The sequence below is a fragment of the Anser brachyrhynchus genome (genome assembly GCF_964034855.1).
Source record: "Anser brachyrhynchus genome assembly, chromosome: 20".
Taxonomy (NCBI): Eukaryota; Metazoa; Chordata; class Aves; order Anseriformes; family Anatidae; genus Anser; species Anser brachyrhynchus.
In genome coordinates, this window is record NC_137713.1 from 1139685 (window position 1) to 1159135 (window position 19451).

The 19451-nt window shown below is 52.2% G+C and overlaps 1 protein-coding gene across 7 annotated transcripts in view; it reads left to right on the plus strand.

Annotated features, from left to right (window-relative positions):
* MNT (MAX network transcriptional repressor) overlaps positions 1 to 19451 on the plus strand; it is an 85702-nt gene that overhangs the window by 58737 nt on the left and 7514 nt on the right. For all 7 annotated transcript variants that reach the window (XR_013941129.1, XM_080562748.1, XM_080562746.1 and 4 more), the window contains 3 exons: positions 614 to 655; positions 1359 to 1470; positions 18880 to 19072. Coding sequence is in view for 6 of the 7 variants with exons in the window: in XM_080562748.1 (XP_080418874.1) it covers positions 614 to 655; positions 1359 to 1470; positions 18880 to 19072 (347 nt within the window). In the remaining variant the exon portion in view is untranslated. The remainder of the gene's footprint in view (positions 1 to 613; positions 656 to 1358; positions 1471 to 18879; positions 19073 to 19451) is intronic.

The following is a 19451-nucleotide window of genomic DNA, read 5'->3' on the forward strand; positions in this document are numbered from 1 at the left end:
TCCTGTGATCTGGGGAGGTAGGGACAGAGCAGAACCCCCAGAAACAGAGGTCGACCCTGGTTTCCCTCGAGCAGTGACTGGAGGATTCCTGGATTACTTCACTTCGTACTTATGTTTGGCTGTGTTACTTCAGGCACAATAAAAATGAAAGAGGTTTGAAGTATGTCTGCCAAGTCATGTATACTTTAATTTGCAACCGGATAAATCTCACCCTGCTGGAGTGTAGGCGTAGATCAGAAATGGGTCAGAATCTGGGCTATCCAGGACTGTACAAACACGTACAATTCATACTTGGCGTCTCTTCCTGTTGCTGGTAGTGGCCCTGTCTGCGTACACATGGACGCGTTATACCCGTACCTCCTTGTAGCTCGTGTGCAGCCTATGGGTAATGCTTATCCCACCTAAATGCATGTGAAGTATGGATTTTATCTTGATAGAACACAGGTAGATTATGTATGCAAATAATACTAAACCAGTGATATCTCAACAACACTATTGTTCTTTAATATTTACCTCTATATCCTAGACACACACACGCTGCTGAATGTAGAGGTTGAATGGCAATAGTTTTAAACCTGACACTGAGTTTATCTTTGTTCTGTTTGGGTTACAGGGTTGGGACCAGGGAAGTACATAATAAATTGGAGAAGAACAGGTGCGTAGAAAGCCAGGGTTTTGCTTTTTTTCAATTATAATTCCCTTTCACTTTTTATTTATTTTTTGGCCTATAGTCTGTCAATATTTGTTTGGCTTGGGTTTTTTGCTTTTGTTTTTAACAAATGACTTGAACGAAATTCTTAGTTACTTTTAATGAATCTTGCAATATTGCTTTGCTTTCTTATAGCTCAATTCTGCATCTCTTGCTTCCCAGTATGTTTTATTTAGCTGCATAATTGCATTACGATAACCCTGCAAAGCCCTGATCCTGCAAAGTAAATCCCCACGTGCATAACGGTGTAATTTCTTACTTGACTTGAAGTAATAAACTAACCAAGTGTGCAGCGAGAATACAGAATAAAGACCAGTTCCTGATCTGACGCTCTTGTAGCCCCAATAGCCAAATCAGAAGTGTGGTGAAAGTGAAAAGAACAGCACAGGGAGACGTGATATTTTATTTAAGATTGCACGATGGTTTCCTGACAAAGCTAGGACTAGGAGCCAAGCCGCACAAGGCACAACCCATAGCCTGTCTGCTGGACTGAGGTGGTGCAGTGTGAAGCATGCAGGTAGTCCCGGTGACTGCTATGCACATGTGTAAGTGCTTTGCTGGATTAAGGCCCAAATTAAGCTTTAGCCCTCTGTGAAGTTGATTTCTGGTGTGTGCTCACAAGCTGACAAACCACCTGTGTTTTCTTTAGACGTGCGCATTTGAAAGAATGCTTTGAGACATTAAAACGCAACATCCCCAACGTAGACGACAAGAAGACCTCAAACCTCAGCGTCCTAAGGAGTGCCTTGCGATACATCCAGGTACCGATGGCGTTCGGGTGGCTGCTGCTTGCTGTTGGCCGTTGTCGTACGGCGCTTTGTCTGCTGAAACAGAGAGAGAGAGTGGCTTAAACCGAGCTAAATATCTGTTTCTGTAATGAAAAGGAGAAAAGTGAACCCACCCTGCTCTACCCCCATGCAAGTGTAGTCACGTAAATTCCAGATTTCCAGAACTTGTAGGTCTTCTAGGAATGCTTGCTTCATGCAGTCTCCTTATACTTGAAATTCCCAGCTAACTGTAAGTCGTCGGTACCATCAGTAGTGGTGGACCAGGTGGCTTTCACCTTAGCGCGACAGATAATCTAGATGATCCTAAAAAGGGACATCTAGTCCAGTATATGCTACTTCTTTTTCACTCGGGGGAATTTTAATCCGTGTGATTTGGGGGGGTTTCTGTTTGCTTAACCAAAACAGGCAGGTTTGTTCTGAATGTCTCCAATTTTTGATGAGGTGGAGATGTAAATACATGTCACTTACGTGGAGGTAGGGAAAGACTGGAGCTTAGGGTTAAGTGTTAATGTTTGCTTAATTGTTGTTCGTCATACTGACACGGTCTGCAGTCTTGTCAACTGGCTTTGTCCATTGCGTTGTTCTTACCCAGTATGTTTTCTGCATTGATTGTGTGGGAAAATGGTTGATAGTTGCCCAGAAGTAGTTCTCAGAGGTGTCCTCTGTGATTGTGAAACCAGTAGCGTGTAATGCAATCAAACTCATTCTAGAAAACGGAAAATTTGCTAAATTCATAGCATTCTCTTGCAAGTGAAGACAGCCAGTAGACGTCCAGCATTTTGGCTGGAATAAAGGGTGCTGAGGGCTGCTCACAGGCGGGCTTGTCCACAGTGATGTGTTGTCTGCTTTCTTCTCTTTCTTCCCATATTTCTCAGTATCTCTCAGATGCCATTTTAATTGTATATTCAGAGGTACCGGACACTCACTGCCCACATTACCTTTTCTGTGGAGCGTCAGTAAGTACTCGCCGACTTGGAGAACTGGGCCAGCTCGCCCCTTCTCAACGGCCTTAACCCGTGACGTCCCTTGCAGAGCGTTTGGCTGGGGCATGGAAACCAGACAGATTTTAATGGTACCCAGCCACTAGAGAGTAGCAAACAAGAAGAAAAATCTGTGTTGTTTAAAAAGGTCACTTCTGGAGAAGTGGTTGTATTATGGTTAATAGGCATCAGAGAAGATAAGAGCATTTCATTTGATTTCGGGCAGCCTGGTGTCAGTGAAGAGATGAGCTTTCATTAGTGCTAACAGAGATGGAGTGATCGCATCGCCTGTTCTTGCACTTGGGACTCGAGTCCAGTCGTGATGTCACGAACAGAGCTGTTCCCAGCCTAGTCTGCTGACACTCTGTGAATACTGATGCAAGTGCAGATCTGTCCGTGAGCAGACACTGCTCTCTGGCAGAATTTTTGCTCTGTGCTTCTGTGAGACAGCTTAAAATGCTCTTCGAGGCTGTCGGTGGGGGTGGCCGATTCTTTTTCTCCTTCCCTTCTAGATCTGTTGTGAAATACATTGACTCTGGTGCTTAGGTGCGACGCACTTCTGTGCTCCCTACACGCATGCTTACAAACAGCTCTGTAAATTGCTGGGAATGAAACTCCTGTCGTGTTTTCTTAGGAAGCATAAACTACTTTTTGATGGTCCACCGTGTGCCCATGGATTCAGAAAAACATTTAAGTTTCTTCCACATAGGATGCGGTGCAGTGCCACCTCTGAACTGCCGTCACCAGTATGGATCCTTTGTCTGAGTTCTGTCTCTCTGGCTTGCCACCTGCAAGTAGCAAAGGGCAATTGGGGCAATTGAGCCAGGGTTGGTTGGTCGGTTTTGGTTTTACTTCCTATGAAATCTCTGTGTTTTGGTACAGGGGCGTCTGCCCTTCTGCCCACCCCTAGAGCTTTGCACAGGTGAAGGGAGCTCCGACTCCAGGGCATTTGCCCTTGGGTGAGCGGCTGCAGGCAGGGCTCGGAGGGACGCGAAGGCACAGTGACGGGGTGCTCTGAGACCTGCGCAGTGTTTTCACTTGGGGTTTGAGGGGGGCATGAAGATGCGGAAGACATGTCTGGTGACTGTTGTGGTTCACTGGTGCATAACTGCTGCTGACAGGTTAGGTTAGAAGTTAGCTATTCTCCTGGAGAGTCAACGTACCTTCCTCGTAAGCTGCTTTGAATTTCATAGCAAGAAAGGGAACGGGAAATTCTGAGCTGCCCTTCATGGGGGGCAGATGTCTACAGGCAGCGCGTGCCCGTGGCTGAGCAGGGACGCCTGGGCAGGCCGACGACAGAGCAGTGCGGTAAGGCCCCGGGCTCGGGGACTTTGCTGCGGGATCCCGAGGGGACCGGTGCCTCCCTGGCAGGCACGGCGGGCTGCTCGTCCCTGGCGGGGGCACCGCCGCCCTCGCCCAGCCCCAGTACTGGGCACTCGCGCGCTGCCCGGCGAGCCGTGCTGCCCCTCGGCTGGCAGAGGGGGCCGGAGGGGCGCCGCAGGCCGCGTGGGAAGCGCGTGCCTCAGCAAAGAGCCGGCTCCAAAGTGCTGGGGCCGGAGGCCACGGGCTTGCTGCCAGCTGCCTCGCCGGGAGGCTGCGCAGACGCGCTGCAAACGAGAGCGGCCTCGGACCTGCATCGGGGCACGGCTGCACAGCCGGGTCAGGGCCAGCGCAGGGCCCGCTGCTGCCGGTGGGTGGAGGCAGGAGACGGAGCCCGGCCTGCGCGGCGATGGCGACGAAGGTCGTGCTGACGCCGTCCATCCCAGCCCCCCCTCCTTCCTTCCCGGCCGGGAGCTCCCTGGCCAGCACCCCTGGCTGCCAGCATCCCGGCCGCGTGCGCGGCGTGCACGTGGTGGCCCCGGGCTGCCCGCCCGCAGCGCTGCACGCCGGGCCCGCCGCCCGCACCGCCTGCACCACCCACGGGCCCTGGGCACGGCCGAGCCGCCGCCACCTGCCTGAGCTCCGTGCCGATGGCAGCGCCTGCCCCTCGCGGGGCTGCCCCCAACACCGGGCGAGAGCGTCGCCGGGGGCTGAGCGGAGGTGCCACCCCCGGCGTGTGCAGAGAGCAGCGGGCAGCACCTCGTTGTAAGGCTGGGCGAGGCGAATCCCAGCCTCCTCTTCAAACAGGAGCACGGAGCCAGTTCCAAGAACAAACAAAAGAACCGTTCTATTCTTGGCAGCAGAAATACGGAGCTAGCACCCCCACACGTGGAACGTCTCCGTCTCCTCAGCCTCTGCAGCCTTCCAGGTTTCTGCAGACAGCCACAGGGTACCACGAATCCCGCGCCGAGCTCGGCACGTCTCGCTGACGGGCTTGGAGCTGGCCTCCGCCTTGTGAAGAGAACATGGGCATTGTACAAAAGGGGTTTAAAAATCAAGACTCAACATGGCAAAGTGTTTTTTCACAAAAGAAACAAGCCTTCCGCAGGAGGAGTGCAGCATGCCAGCCCCGAGGCTCTGCCTGGCTGATGATCTGTGCCCGCAGGAGTATGGCAGTGCACTAATTGCTGCAGCCTCTCTTCCTATGAAATCCTTTTTCCCCATTCCAGCTGGAACTTCTTAGAAACAGGCTGTTTGGTTCCTTGGCTGGATTTGAATATTTGTATCTGCATCAAATCAGATAAGTCAAGAAGTTAAATTCCAAACTTCCCATGGAGCTGTCATTCTAATTTATCCTTCGAGCTGGGTCTGCGCTCTACAAGAGCAAATTAGAATCTCTGCAATTAAGCACACTGTTGCACAAAGGAAATTAGGCTGAACACAGCTGGAAGTTAATAATCCTTTTAAATGGCGATTCGGTTTTAGGCAGTGCAGGCTGTTGTGTTGCGGACCAGCTTTGTGGCTTTCGGGTGAGGGAGTTTTGTCCCCTGCAGGTGGCAGTTGCTTGGGCTCCGTGCCTGTGACAAAGTGCGTGGTTGTGCAAGCTACCTGCCCTTTGTTCCTCGCCTTCCTCCCTGCAAGGCAGGAGGGACAGTGCTGCAGGCCTCCTCAAAGTTCTCCTAGGTCCTAAAGTGCCACGGGAAAAATGCAGCGGGAGGAAAATGCTGGCGTCTGCTTGTGGGGAGCAGTGCCCGGGTGCCCGTGGCTGGGTCGGGACCTGGTCAGAGAGCAGCTGGCCGAGGCCGTCCCCTCCCCGGGCAGCGAGCGGGGGCCGCAGCGTGCTCTGCGTGCCTGGGGAGGGTGCTGCTGGCGTGGCCGGGGAGCGAAACTCAGAGCAGAAGGCTGCAGACGCAGTTCATAGCCAGGACTTCAGTGCAGCTGGGTGTTTTGATTTAATTCTCTTTGAAGGATTCCTTGCCCCCTAGGAAATGTTGTAATCATCATAGTTGGAAGCTAATTGAAGCCCTTAAGCAAGGCTGTTTTCTCCTCTGTGTTCTCACACTGTGGCTGTCGCTATGGTACCTGAACACCTTCCAGTTTCAGGGGTTATTTCCTATTGCATACTTAGTGTGAAACAACATCCAGGCGATGAGCTCACCGGGTAACACCAGGACAGCCAAAAGCAGGCAGCCTGCGAACAGCACCGAGCCGCAGCCTGATGGCCCTGCGCTCACACTGCAAGTCCCGTTTGTCTGCCAGAGCCTCCCCCTACAACCAGAGTCAAATGCTGATCGAACAATAGCGTGCTTACAAAATATTAGGCAAAGCTGAGCTTCCCGAAGCTTGCAAGGGGCAAAGAGGAGAATCCTTGGAAGCCCTTTGTGGAGCGGGACACGCTTGATCCACGGGACTGCACGTGCTGCTTAGCGCAAGGCTTGGAAGAGCGGGGAGAAAAAAAGGTGCTGTGGTAACAAACGTCGGCTCCCGTTGTGCCAGAGGAATGTTTGCTCTGTATAGCAATGGACTTCCCTTACAGATTCACAGAGCTCATCTTCCAGTCCTACTCGCTGCTTTTGTAATATTGGCGGTAGGAAATAACTACGAAATGAACTTGGGGTTTATAGCATGACCCATATGTCATGTGTTGCCAAGGAAAGGAGCAGGAAGGGTGCAGTTTCTCCCTACCTCAGGAGCCAGGGTTTAAATCATGCCCAGCATCCTGCTGACGGAATGATACCAGAGCAAAGCCACGGACACCAGCCCAAGCCTTGCCTCCTGGTCTTTCTGCAGCCTTCCCAGTAATCGCAGAGAAATTCCTGTTGCTGAACAGTCTTCTGATTTTTCTGGATATAGATGCAGTATAGAACAGTCTTCTGATTTTTATGCATGTAGAGGCACTTAAATAAATCTATAAATGAGTGACAAAGCCTTTAGAAGTTACACAGCTGCTGGTGTGAGCCGGCTGCAGCCTCTTGTTCTCACTCAGGCTGCCCACCAGCAAGCCCAACAAGTGTGTTAGCGCAGCAAAACCTTCACAGCCGACATCTTCCCGTGGTCCGGGTTCTGGGAACCGGGTGCTGCATCAGAGCAGCTGAGGTGCTGCGTCAAAGCCGCTCTTGGGAGCAGCCAGCTCCTGGGGATGCCAGCACTGAAGCAGCCCGGAGCCCCGTCCCGTGGCGCGGGGACAGCCCCTGTGCGCCTCTCGCCGCCTCCCCTGCAGGAGGGTGAAAGCAGCGCCTGTCAGTTTGTGTGGCCCTCGGTCCGGTGCCCCCTCAGGGGCTGAGTTTATGCTAAAAACACAGAATGAAGTAGTGTTGTACTGGACTCGAGGTAATTGACATCTCTTTAGATTCGCAAATAAACGACCACATGGTTCATTTTGAAGGAAATGTGCCCAATTTCCTCGTCTGATTGCAAATGCAGGCCTCCTCCGCTGACCTCCCTTTGCATCGCTGCCGTGTCCTCAGCTGACCTGCTGACAAGGCCACCGCTGCCCGATCAATGTCATTGCCCTGTGTCAGATGTGACTGCTTCAGACTGAAGCTAAAGCAAGGACAGTGTCCGTCAGTCCCAGATCACTGCCAGATGGAAAGAAAAATAGTTTGGCAAACTCAAACCAGTGGACAGGGATGTGAAATAGGAATAAAGCGGGGAGTGATTATCCTAGGAAGTAAAAGGGACTTTGTCCTTTCCTAAACAAAAAAACAGCAACATAATCCTGCAGTAGAGAGTGTGTCAACATCAACATCAGTCACTGGATTTTGATGCAGGAGACCTTGTATGATTTTATTCTCATTACCACGCTGGTTCCTTCCGTTTTCCTTGTGCCTGCTTCCTCCTTTGTCACCTCTGTTTGCAGCATGAGCTCTTCTGCCACCTCTCCTCAAGTCACCATCTAAGCTGAGAGCACCGGATGCTCTTGTAAGGTGAACAACAAATTACAGAGCTGATTCCTGACCTCCTGCCGGGAGTAGAAACCCATCACAAACTGATTTATCTGTGCTAATCAGTAATGCTAATTGTTTGCGTGAAACATTTAAAATATCCTCGCCTGGTCTCTTTGGCTCAAACTGCGTGAAGTGACACATCGTGCACCTAAAAATGGTGCAGTTTCCCATCTATGCTAACAATAAACAGAACAAGACGAGTGGATTTTTAAAGTCCTTTGGTAATGCTTAAGTTAGGGTTTACACGTTTCATAGATAAAAGAGGACGCTGCCAACGGAGCGATTTGTGGCGCAGAGAGGTGCCGCACCGCAGACAAAGCCCACGTATCTGAAGTGAGAAGTTGGTCTGCCTGTACTCTTGAATAAAAAAATAGAGCTCCTTTACATTCCAGCCCTGTAGTGGCCGGATTATTGATCAGAATGCATAAAACCAAGCTGTGATGCCGAATCTGATCAAGTCCCTCACCTTGAAAAGTGTGCCTGTAACTTGTTTTGTTGTTGGGTTGTTTTAATTCAGTGCCAGCTACCTTCTGTAAAACTTGCCCGGTAAGAACCTGAGTCCATCACTAGTCTCCGTGTCTCCATGTGAGCAGCACTCACATGCAAAGCAGAGCTGCTTCGCATTGTTTACCTGACCCGATCAATCGATTCTATCTTGTCTAATTAGCCTGAATTTCATTGCGAGTAATAAAGGCTCCCAGCAGCAATAGGCTGTGGTCATGGAACAAGGGTATGGTATCATCTGTGGGCGTCAGAAAGAGGTGAGAAATCGGACTTAAAAAAAAAAAAAAGGTGTTCAGTAAGTAAAGCAAATTGGAACCTGCTTAAAAGTGTGAAAGATTAAATTGGAGCACAGGGCTGGTCTCCACTGCAGTCAGTGGGAGCTGCACATGCACAGCAAGTGCAGTTCCTGCTCCTCATGGAGCCACTGAAGGATTGATTTTAGCTTCAGGGCCGTGACGGCAGGCTGCATCCGTCCAGGAGGAGGGGTTCTGAGCCTGAGAAGCTGGGGGAGGCTCCGAGCTCCCTGTCCCTCGGCATGCTGCCTGAGGCATGAACGCTCGAGTTCCCGCTGCTGGGCATCTTTCAGTAGCTTCCAGCACGTAGCGCAGGGCTGTGCCTCGCGTGCACTAGCGCTGACGGATTGTTTTCCCTTTGGATAGCTTGCACAGTCATCGAGTACAAGGAACTTGGGATTCTCTTCTTGAATCAGAGAGTGTAGCGCTCCGGCTGGCACGTCTGCTGAGAGTGATGTGGGCCCCGGGCGGCTGCGGACATCTGAAATCAGATCCCTTACCATCCCTCACCTCCTGGGGCGAGACGTACCCGAAGGGTGGCTCTATCTAGAGAGCAGTCGGTGGATTAGCTTCCTTTGCAGCAGTAGCCACAAAACGTGTCATGCAATAGAAATAAAAAAAGCCAGTGTTTGAACCTTGTTGAGTGACTGGAAGCCGTCCCCTTGCCAGAAGGGACGGTGATTTTCTTGAGCACTGTCTCGCTTGTGACTCGCACACAGGAGGTGGGAAAGGGTAAACAAAATTATAAATCTTTTACATATTTTTTAGTTGCTAGAAAACCCACAGCTATCACCCTGCTATCATTTAAGTAATAGCTTTAGGAAGCACTTAAGGTTCTAAAACACAAACCAAACCTAGCGGAGCGTAGCACAGGGTTTTGAAATGGCAGCTGTGTTGTAGTCGAGTACCATTGCTCGTACTCTGGGTGTGCTGTCAGAGAGCAGGCACGGGAGAGGAGTGCACGGGACGTGACAAAAGCAGTGATGTGTACAACCTGATTGCATGGGCTTTATTTCATAACCGTTTTGTTTTGTGATTTTGCTTTTCTCTGAGAGCCTGATAGGAAGAGGTTAGGAGCCCAGTGGCCTGTGTTACCTGGGGAGCTTGGGTTCCCGTTCTTGTTCGCAGATAGCAAAGGTGTGTGCTGATACTCTTTACAATTATAGGGAAGTAGGCTCTGACCTCATAGCACTGCAGACAAATAGTCACAAGAAAACAAAATTGCTGTGTGTGCCTCAGCGCAGCAGAGTTCAGCCCATGTTACACAATGCTTTGCAGCCACAGGTGCCAGGGGCAGTCCTGCTAGACGTTCCGTCAACTACAAGATAGTAAACGAGGGGGATTTTGAAATTATAATACAGCAGCAGGAAGTTGGTATCAGCTTCATCTCCTGTTGTCATGTTAGTGTCACTATGATGTGATAGAAATACTGATAAAGTGTACATTGGAGATAGTGGAAATACAAGTAAAATTGTACAAGGCTCCCTGTCTCAGCTGTTATTTGTATAAACTGAATAGTGATGCTGATCCTGCTTGTGCCTTGGTCTTCCCTTCCAATTCTTACCGTTCTACCCAAACACTTTTCTGTGGGCACCTGTGCCTTCTTTTCTGTCTCTTTCTCTTTGCTGTTACTGCCAGGAAAGACACAGGCCATGGGAAACCGGGTGACTGTAAGAGGTGGGTGCCATCTGTTGGGCATGATTGTTCCCTGTGTCTGTACTTTAAGAAAACGGGAACTGGCCCCTGAGGGTGGTCAGGCGATTTTCTGCAGCGCTAGTAAGACCAGCTTGTATTTTGGTCCACATCCCAAAAGGTCTGAGATACTCCTAGCGGCACTTTCCGCTCAAGTGTTGGTTCATTCTGCAAACAGACTTACGCAGGCAAAATGCTTCGTCAGGTTTTGACCACGTCGGGTGTTCCCAGGTAGCTCACAGCCTTGTGTTAATCCCGGGGCATTGTCTTTAATTAGGTGACCCGGCGCCGTCAGGGCCTGGCTGTCAGCTGCTGTTACGAGATTAGGCTCCAGGATGTGTTGGAATTGGTTGCTGAGATACTGCATTTTTCTCTGCAAATTGCTACGCCAGGGAGAAAAGGAATCTGCTAGATACTAATTTGTGTGGTCCTATAGGAATGCTCTGTGAACCTCGCAGCTTATAGTGTGTCTTAGCCAGTCAGCATCGCAGTCACATTCAGTTTTGATAGATTTCAATAGTAGCTAATATATTTAGTAACACAAAAGCTGTTGAGTGTCAATAGGCTAGTCTAAAAAGGGGATAGTTTTAGGACCAGTTTGGAAATATTACCCTTTGTTCCCCTCCCCGCTCCCCCATCATCTTGGGGGCAAAGCATGGCTTCCATGTTGGGGGGCCAGAAACACGTTGTGGCTGCTCAGGGCCTATGTAAGATTTAGCAAAAGCAGAGCCCACTTCTCGTAACCCCTTCTTCTGTGTTGCTCAGTTTCTGCACAGGTCGGTGATACTGAATTTGTACAGGTTGGGTGGGTTGGCAGCATACCGATCAGCTGAGAATTACGAAAACTTCCAGAAAGGATTGAACCATACATAAAACTTTTAGTTTAGAATTCTTGCTGTGCTCCACTCTTCTGGTTTCGTATTTGTTGTGATTCACAACTCGGCGTCCCCAGTAGCTGGCACCATCCTGTCGCGTTGTGGTAAGGGTTTCAGGGGGCTCTGGGGGCAGCCCAGCGGGGCGTGCTGGGGCCTGCAGGGCTGCCCCCGCCTCAGGGCCGCCTCGGAGAGCGGCGGGGGGATTCCGAGCGCCGGCCGTGCGGGGACGGCGGGCACGGGTCAGCCGCGGAGCCGCCGGCGCTGGCAGTCGTAAACCCTCTCCCGTGCACGTTTGTGGCATTGATTTGTGGCCTCGCGCAGGTGCAGGCGGTGGTTTGTGTTTAACCACGGGCTTTTTCATGCTGCCCGGAGATCTGTTCTGTTTCCTCCCTGGCCGAAGCAGTGAGGGAGGTAGGTCGACAGAAATCCTCTGGTGACCCAGATCCGATCTGTGGGCCATAGGTGGAGCTACCGCAGCGTGAGTAACTAGCGCTGACCTCCTTACCGCAGTGGAGAAACAGGGGAGAGAGGCGGTGCGGGAGGATCGGCGCCTTCCCGAGCCACCAGGAGCTCGGTCTCCTGAGACCCGAGGCCGAGGTTTGCGGTGGGTGGGAAGGCGCCGCCCGGCTCTGCTCAGGCAGGGCCCCCGGCCCCGGGGAGGTCAGGCCGTCAGCGGGGCTCCCTTCGCCTCGCTGCTGCCTCCGAGACGTGTGGGAGGGCCGCTGGGGATGGCTGGGGTGGCGTGCTGCTCCTGCCGGGCAGTGGGCCTCCGTCACAGCTCCCCCACGGGCACGTGGCTGTCAGGGCTGCCAGCATCCGCCAAAACGCGCTGTTAGGAAGCGCGCTCCCGTCACGGGGAAGCCCTCGCCTGCGTGCTCCCCGGTGGCAGCCGCTCGGAGCCCCGGGAAGCCGTGTGTGCCCACGGGGAGCTCCTGAGCGCGTCCTGCCTGGGGGCTGAGCCGAACTCGCAGAGATAGTCACAGAGGGAGGGCCGTAGCCAGGGCCCATCCAAAGCCGTGCTTTGTCTCACGCAGCAGCCGCAGCGAGATGCCTCCAAGAAAGATACAAGAATACTGCAGCACGTAGATGCAGCGATAATGTCTCCGCATTTATCTCCTCCTCGTCTCTAACGGTGAGAGATTCGGCTGTAGCTCCGGAGCGTAACTGCGGGTTGCCTCCCAGAGCTGCCGTCTGGACGTCCTCACGTAGGCTCAGGAAAGGCTTAGGAGTCTCACATCCAGTGATCTTGACGCTAATAATAATCGCTCCTTGAAATGCAGTGTGATTGATTTTAGCTTGCAGAAAATTATTAGTTCTACCACAGACATATTTGCCATGTGAAGCAAATTAAAATTACTTGGTTAGTGTAATTTTCCAAATAACAGACACCACATTTCGGGGTATTGGGGCATCCAGTATCTACTAGCATCATTGAAAATGTCTCACGTTTCCTGAATGACAGAGATTATTTAAAAAAAAAAAACAAACAACGAAACGACACAACCACACTTAACACATTGTCATTGCAGACAATGCTTCAGTATTTTTTTTAACGTTGGATTTTTCTTAACCTTGAAAGTCATGTCAAAGAATAGAGCAGATCTGCAGAACTGGTGAAAGCCAGCATGGTTTTGGTGATCGCCACTGGGAGCTGCTGTGCCTTGCCTTGGTTTGTGTTCGCACTCTGTGTTCCAGTCATTTGCTGCTTCTCTCTCTTTTTTTTTTTTTGAAGTCCTTTATTCTTTGTCTTCCCGATTTGGATTCTTGCTACCCTCTATCCTAGTAACTATTTATACTTCATTCAGAGAGCTGTGCTCGCGGGAGGCTCGATCCTCTCGGAGTTGCAGGGCCAGTGCAAATAGCCATTTTTCAAGTATATTTTTGTTCCAGAGATTGTGGCCCACTGTGTTTTTTTATCAGGAGTCTTATGCGCTAACAGTGTGCAAATAATGACTAGTAATAATAATACATGTTCTCATTCTCTCATGATTCTGTTCTCCAGACAGATTCCCTATTCTGTGGAGTATTTCTGTCTGGATATTTATCTCTTCCTCTGCAAACCAGAGGGAGCAGTGCTGGGTGCCCAGAAATGTGATGGTCACAAGCCCCTCACCAGCACAGCTCTTGTCACGTGCAGGAAAGCCGGGACAGCAAGCGGCTCGCTCGTTTCCTGAAAGCACAGTGCTTGCTGCGTGCGTGTGAGGGTGAAGTCACATCCTAGAATATAACAGCTCTCCGTGGCTGTCGTCCTTGTCTGGGGGTTAAACAAACGGAAACGCCAGGTCACGGGGCCGCTGGCAAACGGCCCGGCAGGTCTGTGGGCCTGCAGAGGCCGTTGGCACCGCTCTGCACACTGCGTCTCCTCCTCTGAGGTGTCTGCGAGGCAGCAGCCGTGCGTGTGAGGGGCTGGCTGCCGCAGGGTGCTGGTGGTCAGGCCTCGGAGCAGGGCAGCGTGGTCCCCGCTTCGTACTGCGAGGTGTGTCTTGGTTTCGGTGTTTGTATGAAGTGTTAGTTTTGAGAGCTTAGGAGACTGGAAATAATGCAAAGCCAGTGGTAAACAGCCCGAAATCCTTGCTCTGCACCTCCTCCTTCCTCTCCTCCCTCCGCAGACAAGCTCTCACCTTCCCACAGTCAGCTGGGAAGGGAGCACCTGCAAGACCCCCGCGGTGGGAAGCAAGGCGTGAGATGTGAGATGTGAGATGTGCCGTGGGCCGCAGCCTCCCCGCGGGGCGCTCGGGCCGGCCTGGCGGGGCTGCGTTGGACGTGCCCCATGGGCTGGTGCTGCCCGGGGCCTTCAGGGACGTGGCTGCTCGGCGTGTGGGCACCAGCAAACAGCGGCTCTCGTTGGATAGCCACAGACAGATGCCGTTGTGCGTGTGAGACCAAGTGGTGGTCAGATAAAAGGTGCTGAGCCTGTCGGTGCTTACAGTGAAATGCAGTGTCTGCTGCCGCCGCAGGCTGCGCCTCCCTTGGCAGAGACGCGCTGCAGCCTGGGCCAGGGCAGGTGAGCCTTTGCCGTAGGGCCCCAGAGCTCTGCACATCGTCCCGAGGTTCCCTTGCCTCTGGGTAAGCGAGACCGGAGCCCTCTGCTGAGCAAAGGCTCCCAGGAAAATGCGTGAGGGATGGCGGCGGTTCGGTGCCCGGCCGTACCTGCTCCCGGCTGTGCGGCCGTGGGCAGCGACGGGGCAGCAGCTGCTTCGGCTGCTGGCGGCGCTGCGCCTGTGTTCTGCGGTCCGTGGCACAAGAGCATGCGGGAGCCTGTGCGGCCCCGCTGCGAGATGGCATCTGTAAGAGCCAGCCGAGATGCAGTTGCCATGGAAACGAGGGATTTTGTCCCCGTGGCAACCAGCCGGGGCTTTCCCACCAGCCAAGCGAGCTCCCGGAGAACAAGCGCCACCCTCACCTCCGCTGCGGGGCCTCATCCTGCCCGGCGCTGCTCTCTGCACCTCCCGCAGGCCCGGGCCGTGCTGCCGGGGGCAGCCGAGGCCGACGTGTATGGAGGCCGCGGGCACGGCCTGACGCCACGCGGGACAGCCGCGCGGGAGGCAGGCACTTGGATTTCAGGCTTGCTCTGGTTCTCCTCCATCACTGTGGGCTCGGTCCGGTGGGGCACGCGGTTGCTTCAGATGCTGAGTTTTAGAGAAACCGTTCCTTGCACCTGAAGAACTTCATAGAAGATGTAGCAAGATACGAAGCAGTAATGTCCAAAATTGATATAACTCATTAACATCCCAAAAGTACCGCAGATGGGTGTAACAGCTCTGCCAACAGCCTTGGGGACTTAGGCTGTTTGGGGACTGCACTTTCCACAGCGAGCCACCTTCCTTGAGGCGTATCAAGAGGCAGGCTGGTGTCATCCCGCAGCTCTGCTGCGGCGTGGCAGTCCCTGCGAGGGTAAGAACCTTTTCTTAGGATTTAGCTGTTTTCGTTATACACAGGCGTCAGAGTGGTGTATGGCACCGCACCGCCCGCACTGACCGGTCGTCTTCTGCTGGAGTCTGCGGGGGTGCCGCACGCGGGATGGCGGCAGGGGGGCTCCTGGGGGCCGAGAGCTCCTCAGGGTCTGCTCCGGCACGTGCAGTCACGGTAGCCAAGAGTTAAGGAATCTGGTTCAAAATTACAAATTACTTTCATGATTGCTCATTGATGGGGAATTTTTAATCAGTGAATGCTGTGTAATAGAGCACAGCGACTGAAACATACTTCTGGAAAAGCTTATAATTGAAAGTGAGTTTTTAAATTGCTAATATAATGCCTGTAAGGGGAGCTTTTTAATAAGACCTTTTAAGCCTCACTGATGCCAACTACAGGGTTAGCATTATTCTTGAGGCAAGCGCAGAGAGCATTGGGAGCATTATTTTCCATCTTGACATAAGAATAAGCAATTTAATTACAGCCAGCTATAAAATGGAAAATTCTTTACAGTGACAAATGAGTGTTGCAGTGTAGTGACAACAGTAGTTTGTTTCTGGTTTGTTTACCAAATAATGGCAAGTGGGATGCGCACAAGGACCAAATAATGGCTCTGCAGTGAGAAGAATGGGCACAAAGGCGCAAAATGTTACAGCTCATATTGCGTCGTGTGCTTGCTGTCACTGCGGTTGTGCTGGTTTGCTTTAATAATCCGTGTGGGAAAAGGCTGCTTTGAAGCTGGCAGCTGCATGTATAGGAGGAAAAGCCGATCGCATGGGTAGCAAAAGCAAACCCCCGTATGGATTTCGATTTGGTCACTGCTGTTGCAATAAAAGATGAGAGACCTCACTGTGCCCTCCCTTCCTCGTCACCATCTCCACGTGTGCGGGGCGGGTTTGAGGTCAGGCAGCGCCGCAGCAGATACGTGCAGCTCCCCAGCGTTGCCTGGCTCGCTCCCAGCCTCAGAACAGGCGTGTTTTCCCTGGGACTGCTCTCGTACTTTGCATCAAGGCATGCTGACGTGCGTGGCTGAATGACCTTGTAAATACAGCCTTCACTTTCAGAATTGTTCCGCCCTTCTGGGAAATGGAAGAAACTGCCAAACAAGAGGGATACTCGTCCCTGCAGCAGACTGTTCCTGGGCGCTTTATGTGGCCTCTGCTCCCGGTTTCACGTGTGGTTAGGAGTTAAACTGCAAGAACTCTAAATGCTCGGAGTGGAGTCACCAACTCCTTTTCGCTAGAGCTGGCAGCTGGTGTGCACAACTTCTCAACCGCCGAAAGCCACGGATGCATCCGCATGAAAAGCAGGAAATCCGTGATTTCTTCCTGGGGTAGACAGATTGGCTTCTCCCACAGCACTGTCAGGGTTCATGATGTGTTTGTAGATTTTTTTCAAGTGCCTAAGAAGTAAAACAAAAGCCAAGTTTAACGTTGTGATTGTCACAGTACCTTCTTCATGCTGCAGAGTAAGAGTTTCCAGAGCAACCAAGGCTTCCGATTTCTTAACGTCAAAAGAAGCAGTCCTGCAGTGGTGCTGGCACAAGTGTAGGGAGGAGGGTCTGGGCCGAACTTTGGTGCTTGGGAAGAGCTGTGCCGGCGGAGCCACACGGCGTTGCCTCATGCCAGGCTCGTGCCCTCGGCCCAGCTCCGCAGCACGGCTGGAGGCCTCGCTGCGGGTCAGCGCCGTGGCAGGGACGGGGCCTGCAGGCGTTGCGGTGACACAGGGGTTGCCGGCCGTGGCTGCTGCTCCACCAGCCCCCCTCCAGCACGGGATGTCCCTGTGAGCGCTCCTCCTGCCACCCGGTGCTGGCTGAGCTGCCTGGTACCCGGCAGGGATTTATTTCTGGCTTGCTGAACGCAGCGGCAGGGCTGGGCGGCCTCGTAGTTCAGTGTTTGGGGTTCACCTAATTTGGGTGCAGTCGTCCTTAAAGCAGTGATTTCCAGGCGTCGCTGGGGGACTCCAGCCTGGTCCTCGGCTGTGGGCAGGGAGCTCCTGCTGTGGGACCACGGCCCAGAAGAAACTGCAAGGCGGTGCAGAGGAAAGCAGCATCTTCTGGGCAGTAACGGTCTGAGTCGTCAGGCCTGGATCAAACCCGGGCTGTGCATCCTTCCGCATCTTGGCTGGCGGCTCAGTCTTTGTCCCAGTTACAAGCACTTTATCAAAGCCTTCGCTGTTGCCTTCCCGGCAGTTCCCAGTGGGAGCGGTGCTGGAGAAGTGGGTCAGATAGCAGCTACAGACCTGCAGCTGTCCCGGATACATGCCTCGGCTGAATGAAATTTCAGACCTGGAAAGACAGGTGGTTGGCCATTTGTATGAATTCCTTTTGTTGATGTTTCATTCTTAATTACTTATTTTACGGAGTTTCAGGGTCTCCTCTGCCCGTTTCAGTTCTAGCTTTACGTGCTAATTCTGTTGGAAGATGGCAAGGGTTTGGATTTGGTGAAAGGAGTGTCGGTATGGTTGCTGCTTATTTTAAAAATAAATATAACTGCCGTGACTTACGTTTCTTTTTTTGTATAGAGTAGGATCTGTTGTGATAATACTGCTGCAGCAAGAAATTCCTGTTTCAGAAAAAAAGGTACAGGAGACCAGTGCGTGTCTCTGAAGGTGTTTGCTGTTTGAGAACATACAGGCAAGCGCAGTCAGAACGACTAAGGTTTGGCTGACCCTGTGGAGTTTCTGATGTGTGACTGGAAAACCTGGCACCTGACGTGGGCAGGATGATTTGCAAAAATTAACCCATCAGCAGGCAGGTGCCAGGTGGCGGTCTGTCCAGGGGGGCCGCCGATGACGCCACTCAGGGAGGAGCACAGGCAGATGATCACCCCCCATCAGTACCAGGCCCCCAGTGGCACCGATGGGAAGAAACACAGAGGCAGGAGGGGGTCTGCTCCCTGTCCCGCCAGCCCTTCTGGGCTGCATCAGCCCCTTTTACCCAGCCCGGCTTGCAGGGCGTCCTCTAGCCCTGGTACAGGAGATCCAGGCGTGGGAGATGGCAGAAACACCAAGCTCCTACTGGAGACACGAGCTTTGTGCTGCAGGGGCTGGGGGGCTGGGGACAGCTCTGTTGGAGCCTCCCGGGCTCCCCTTGGAGGGTAGCACACACGTGCAGCTCCTGCAGAGCCCTTGGGACTGCGCCTGCGGTGTGGTGCTGCTGGCACAGAGCAGGGGGAGCTACTGGAGAGGGAGGCAGGCTCTTGGTAATTACACCAGGTTCGTTACTAAGCCGAGTAGCGGCTCAGCCGGGAACTCCGTCTTTACACGGCAAGCTACAACAAAACGCGTCCCAGAATAGTTCCTGAAAGATGACTGGGGCCAGCAGACTCCAGCCACCTGCTCTGCCGCCTCCCCGGCACCTTCCCCTGGAGTGCGCCGGGCCGCTGCTGCCACGGCCCGGGAGCAAGGTCAGAAGTGGAGAGAGGAAGAACTGTGGAGGTCAGGAGAGAGAAAGAATGCAGGAAGAAGGTTTAATTTTCTGTCCGCAGAGTGGCAGAAATACTTTTTTTTCAGAGAAAAAGCTTTACAAATTTTCCTAAGGAGCTTTAGGCTGTTACCCCTGGAGCTGAAGTGCCTCACACCGGGCTTGGTTAACCATTTCAGTTTCGGACGCTCATCAGTTTTCCTTCAGAAAACAGAAAGTGGTTGGCCAAAGTAACCCTTCAGGTTTTCATGGCCAGGTCTCGTCCTTTCCCCTTCTGCATGAATTTGAAGGGCATAACTACATCTGAACAAGTCTCCACCAGTATAGCTGGTAGTAGAAGAAAACCAGCAATGGATGTGGGAATGACCAGGTTGGCATAGATTACATTTGTCTTTTTTCTCCTTAGATTTTTGTTTTATTTCTTCCTGTCTTTAGACTTTAAAGAGAAAGGAAAAAGAATATGAACACGAGATGGAGCGGCTGGCAAGAGAGAAGATCGCTACCCAGCAGCGACTGGCAGAAGTAAAGAACGAGTTGAGCCAGTGGATGGACATCATGGAGATTGACAGAATTATTCGACAGACAGTTCAGCCAGAGGATGACCAGGCATCTACCTCGACAGCATCAGGTATCTGCCATTTCTCTCTTCTTTTATCATCACTGTACATCACTGACACAGCTATGTAGTGGTGGTGGTGTTGGGAGTCTTCATTTAGCACTATCACGGTTTCTTTGCATTCAGAATTAAGTAAAAGGTTTTCAAGAGTTTTCTAATCATTGATGCTGGTCTAATAAAATACTTCTACTTGTGTAAAGTATACTGAAAATCATGCATCAACAATGTTAGGTAAACACTAAGCGCAGGTTTGCACAGTCAGTCTGCTAGTATCTCACGTGAAGCTCCCTGCTCTCAAAATGTAGTTTCCCTCTTGCACAGCTGTGCACCGCTGCTCAGTAGAACTGATTGGTGTATAAGCATCTCGATGTATTTGTGCATGGAGGTGGGA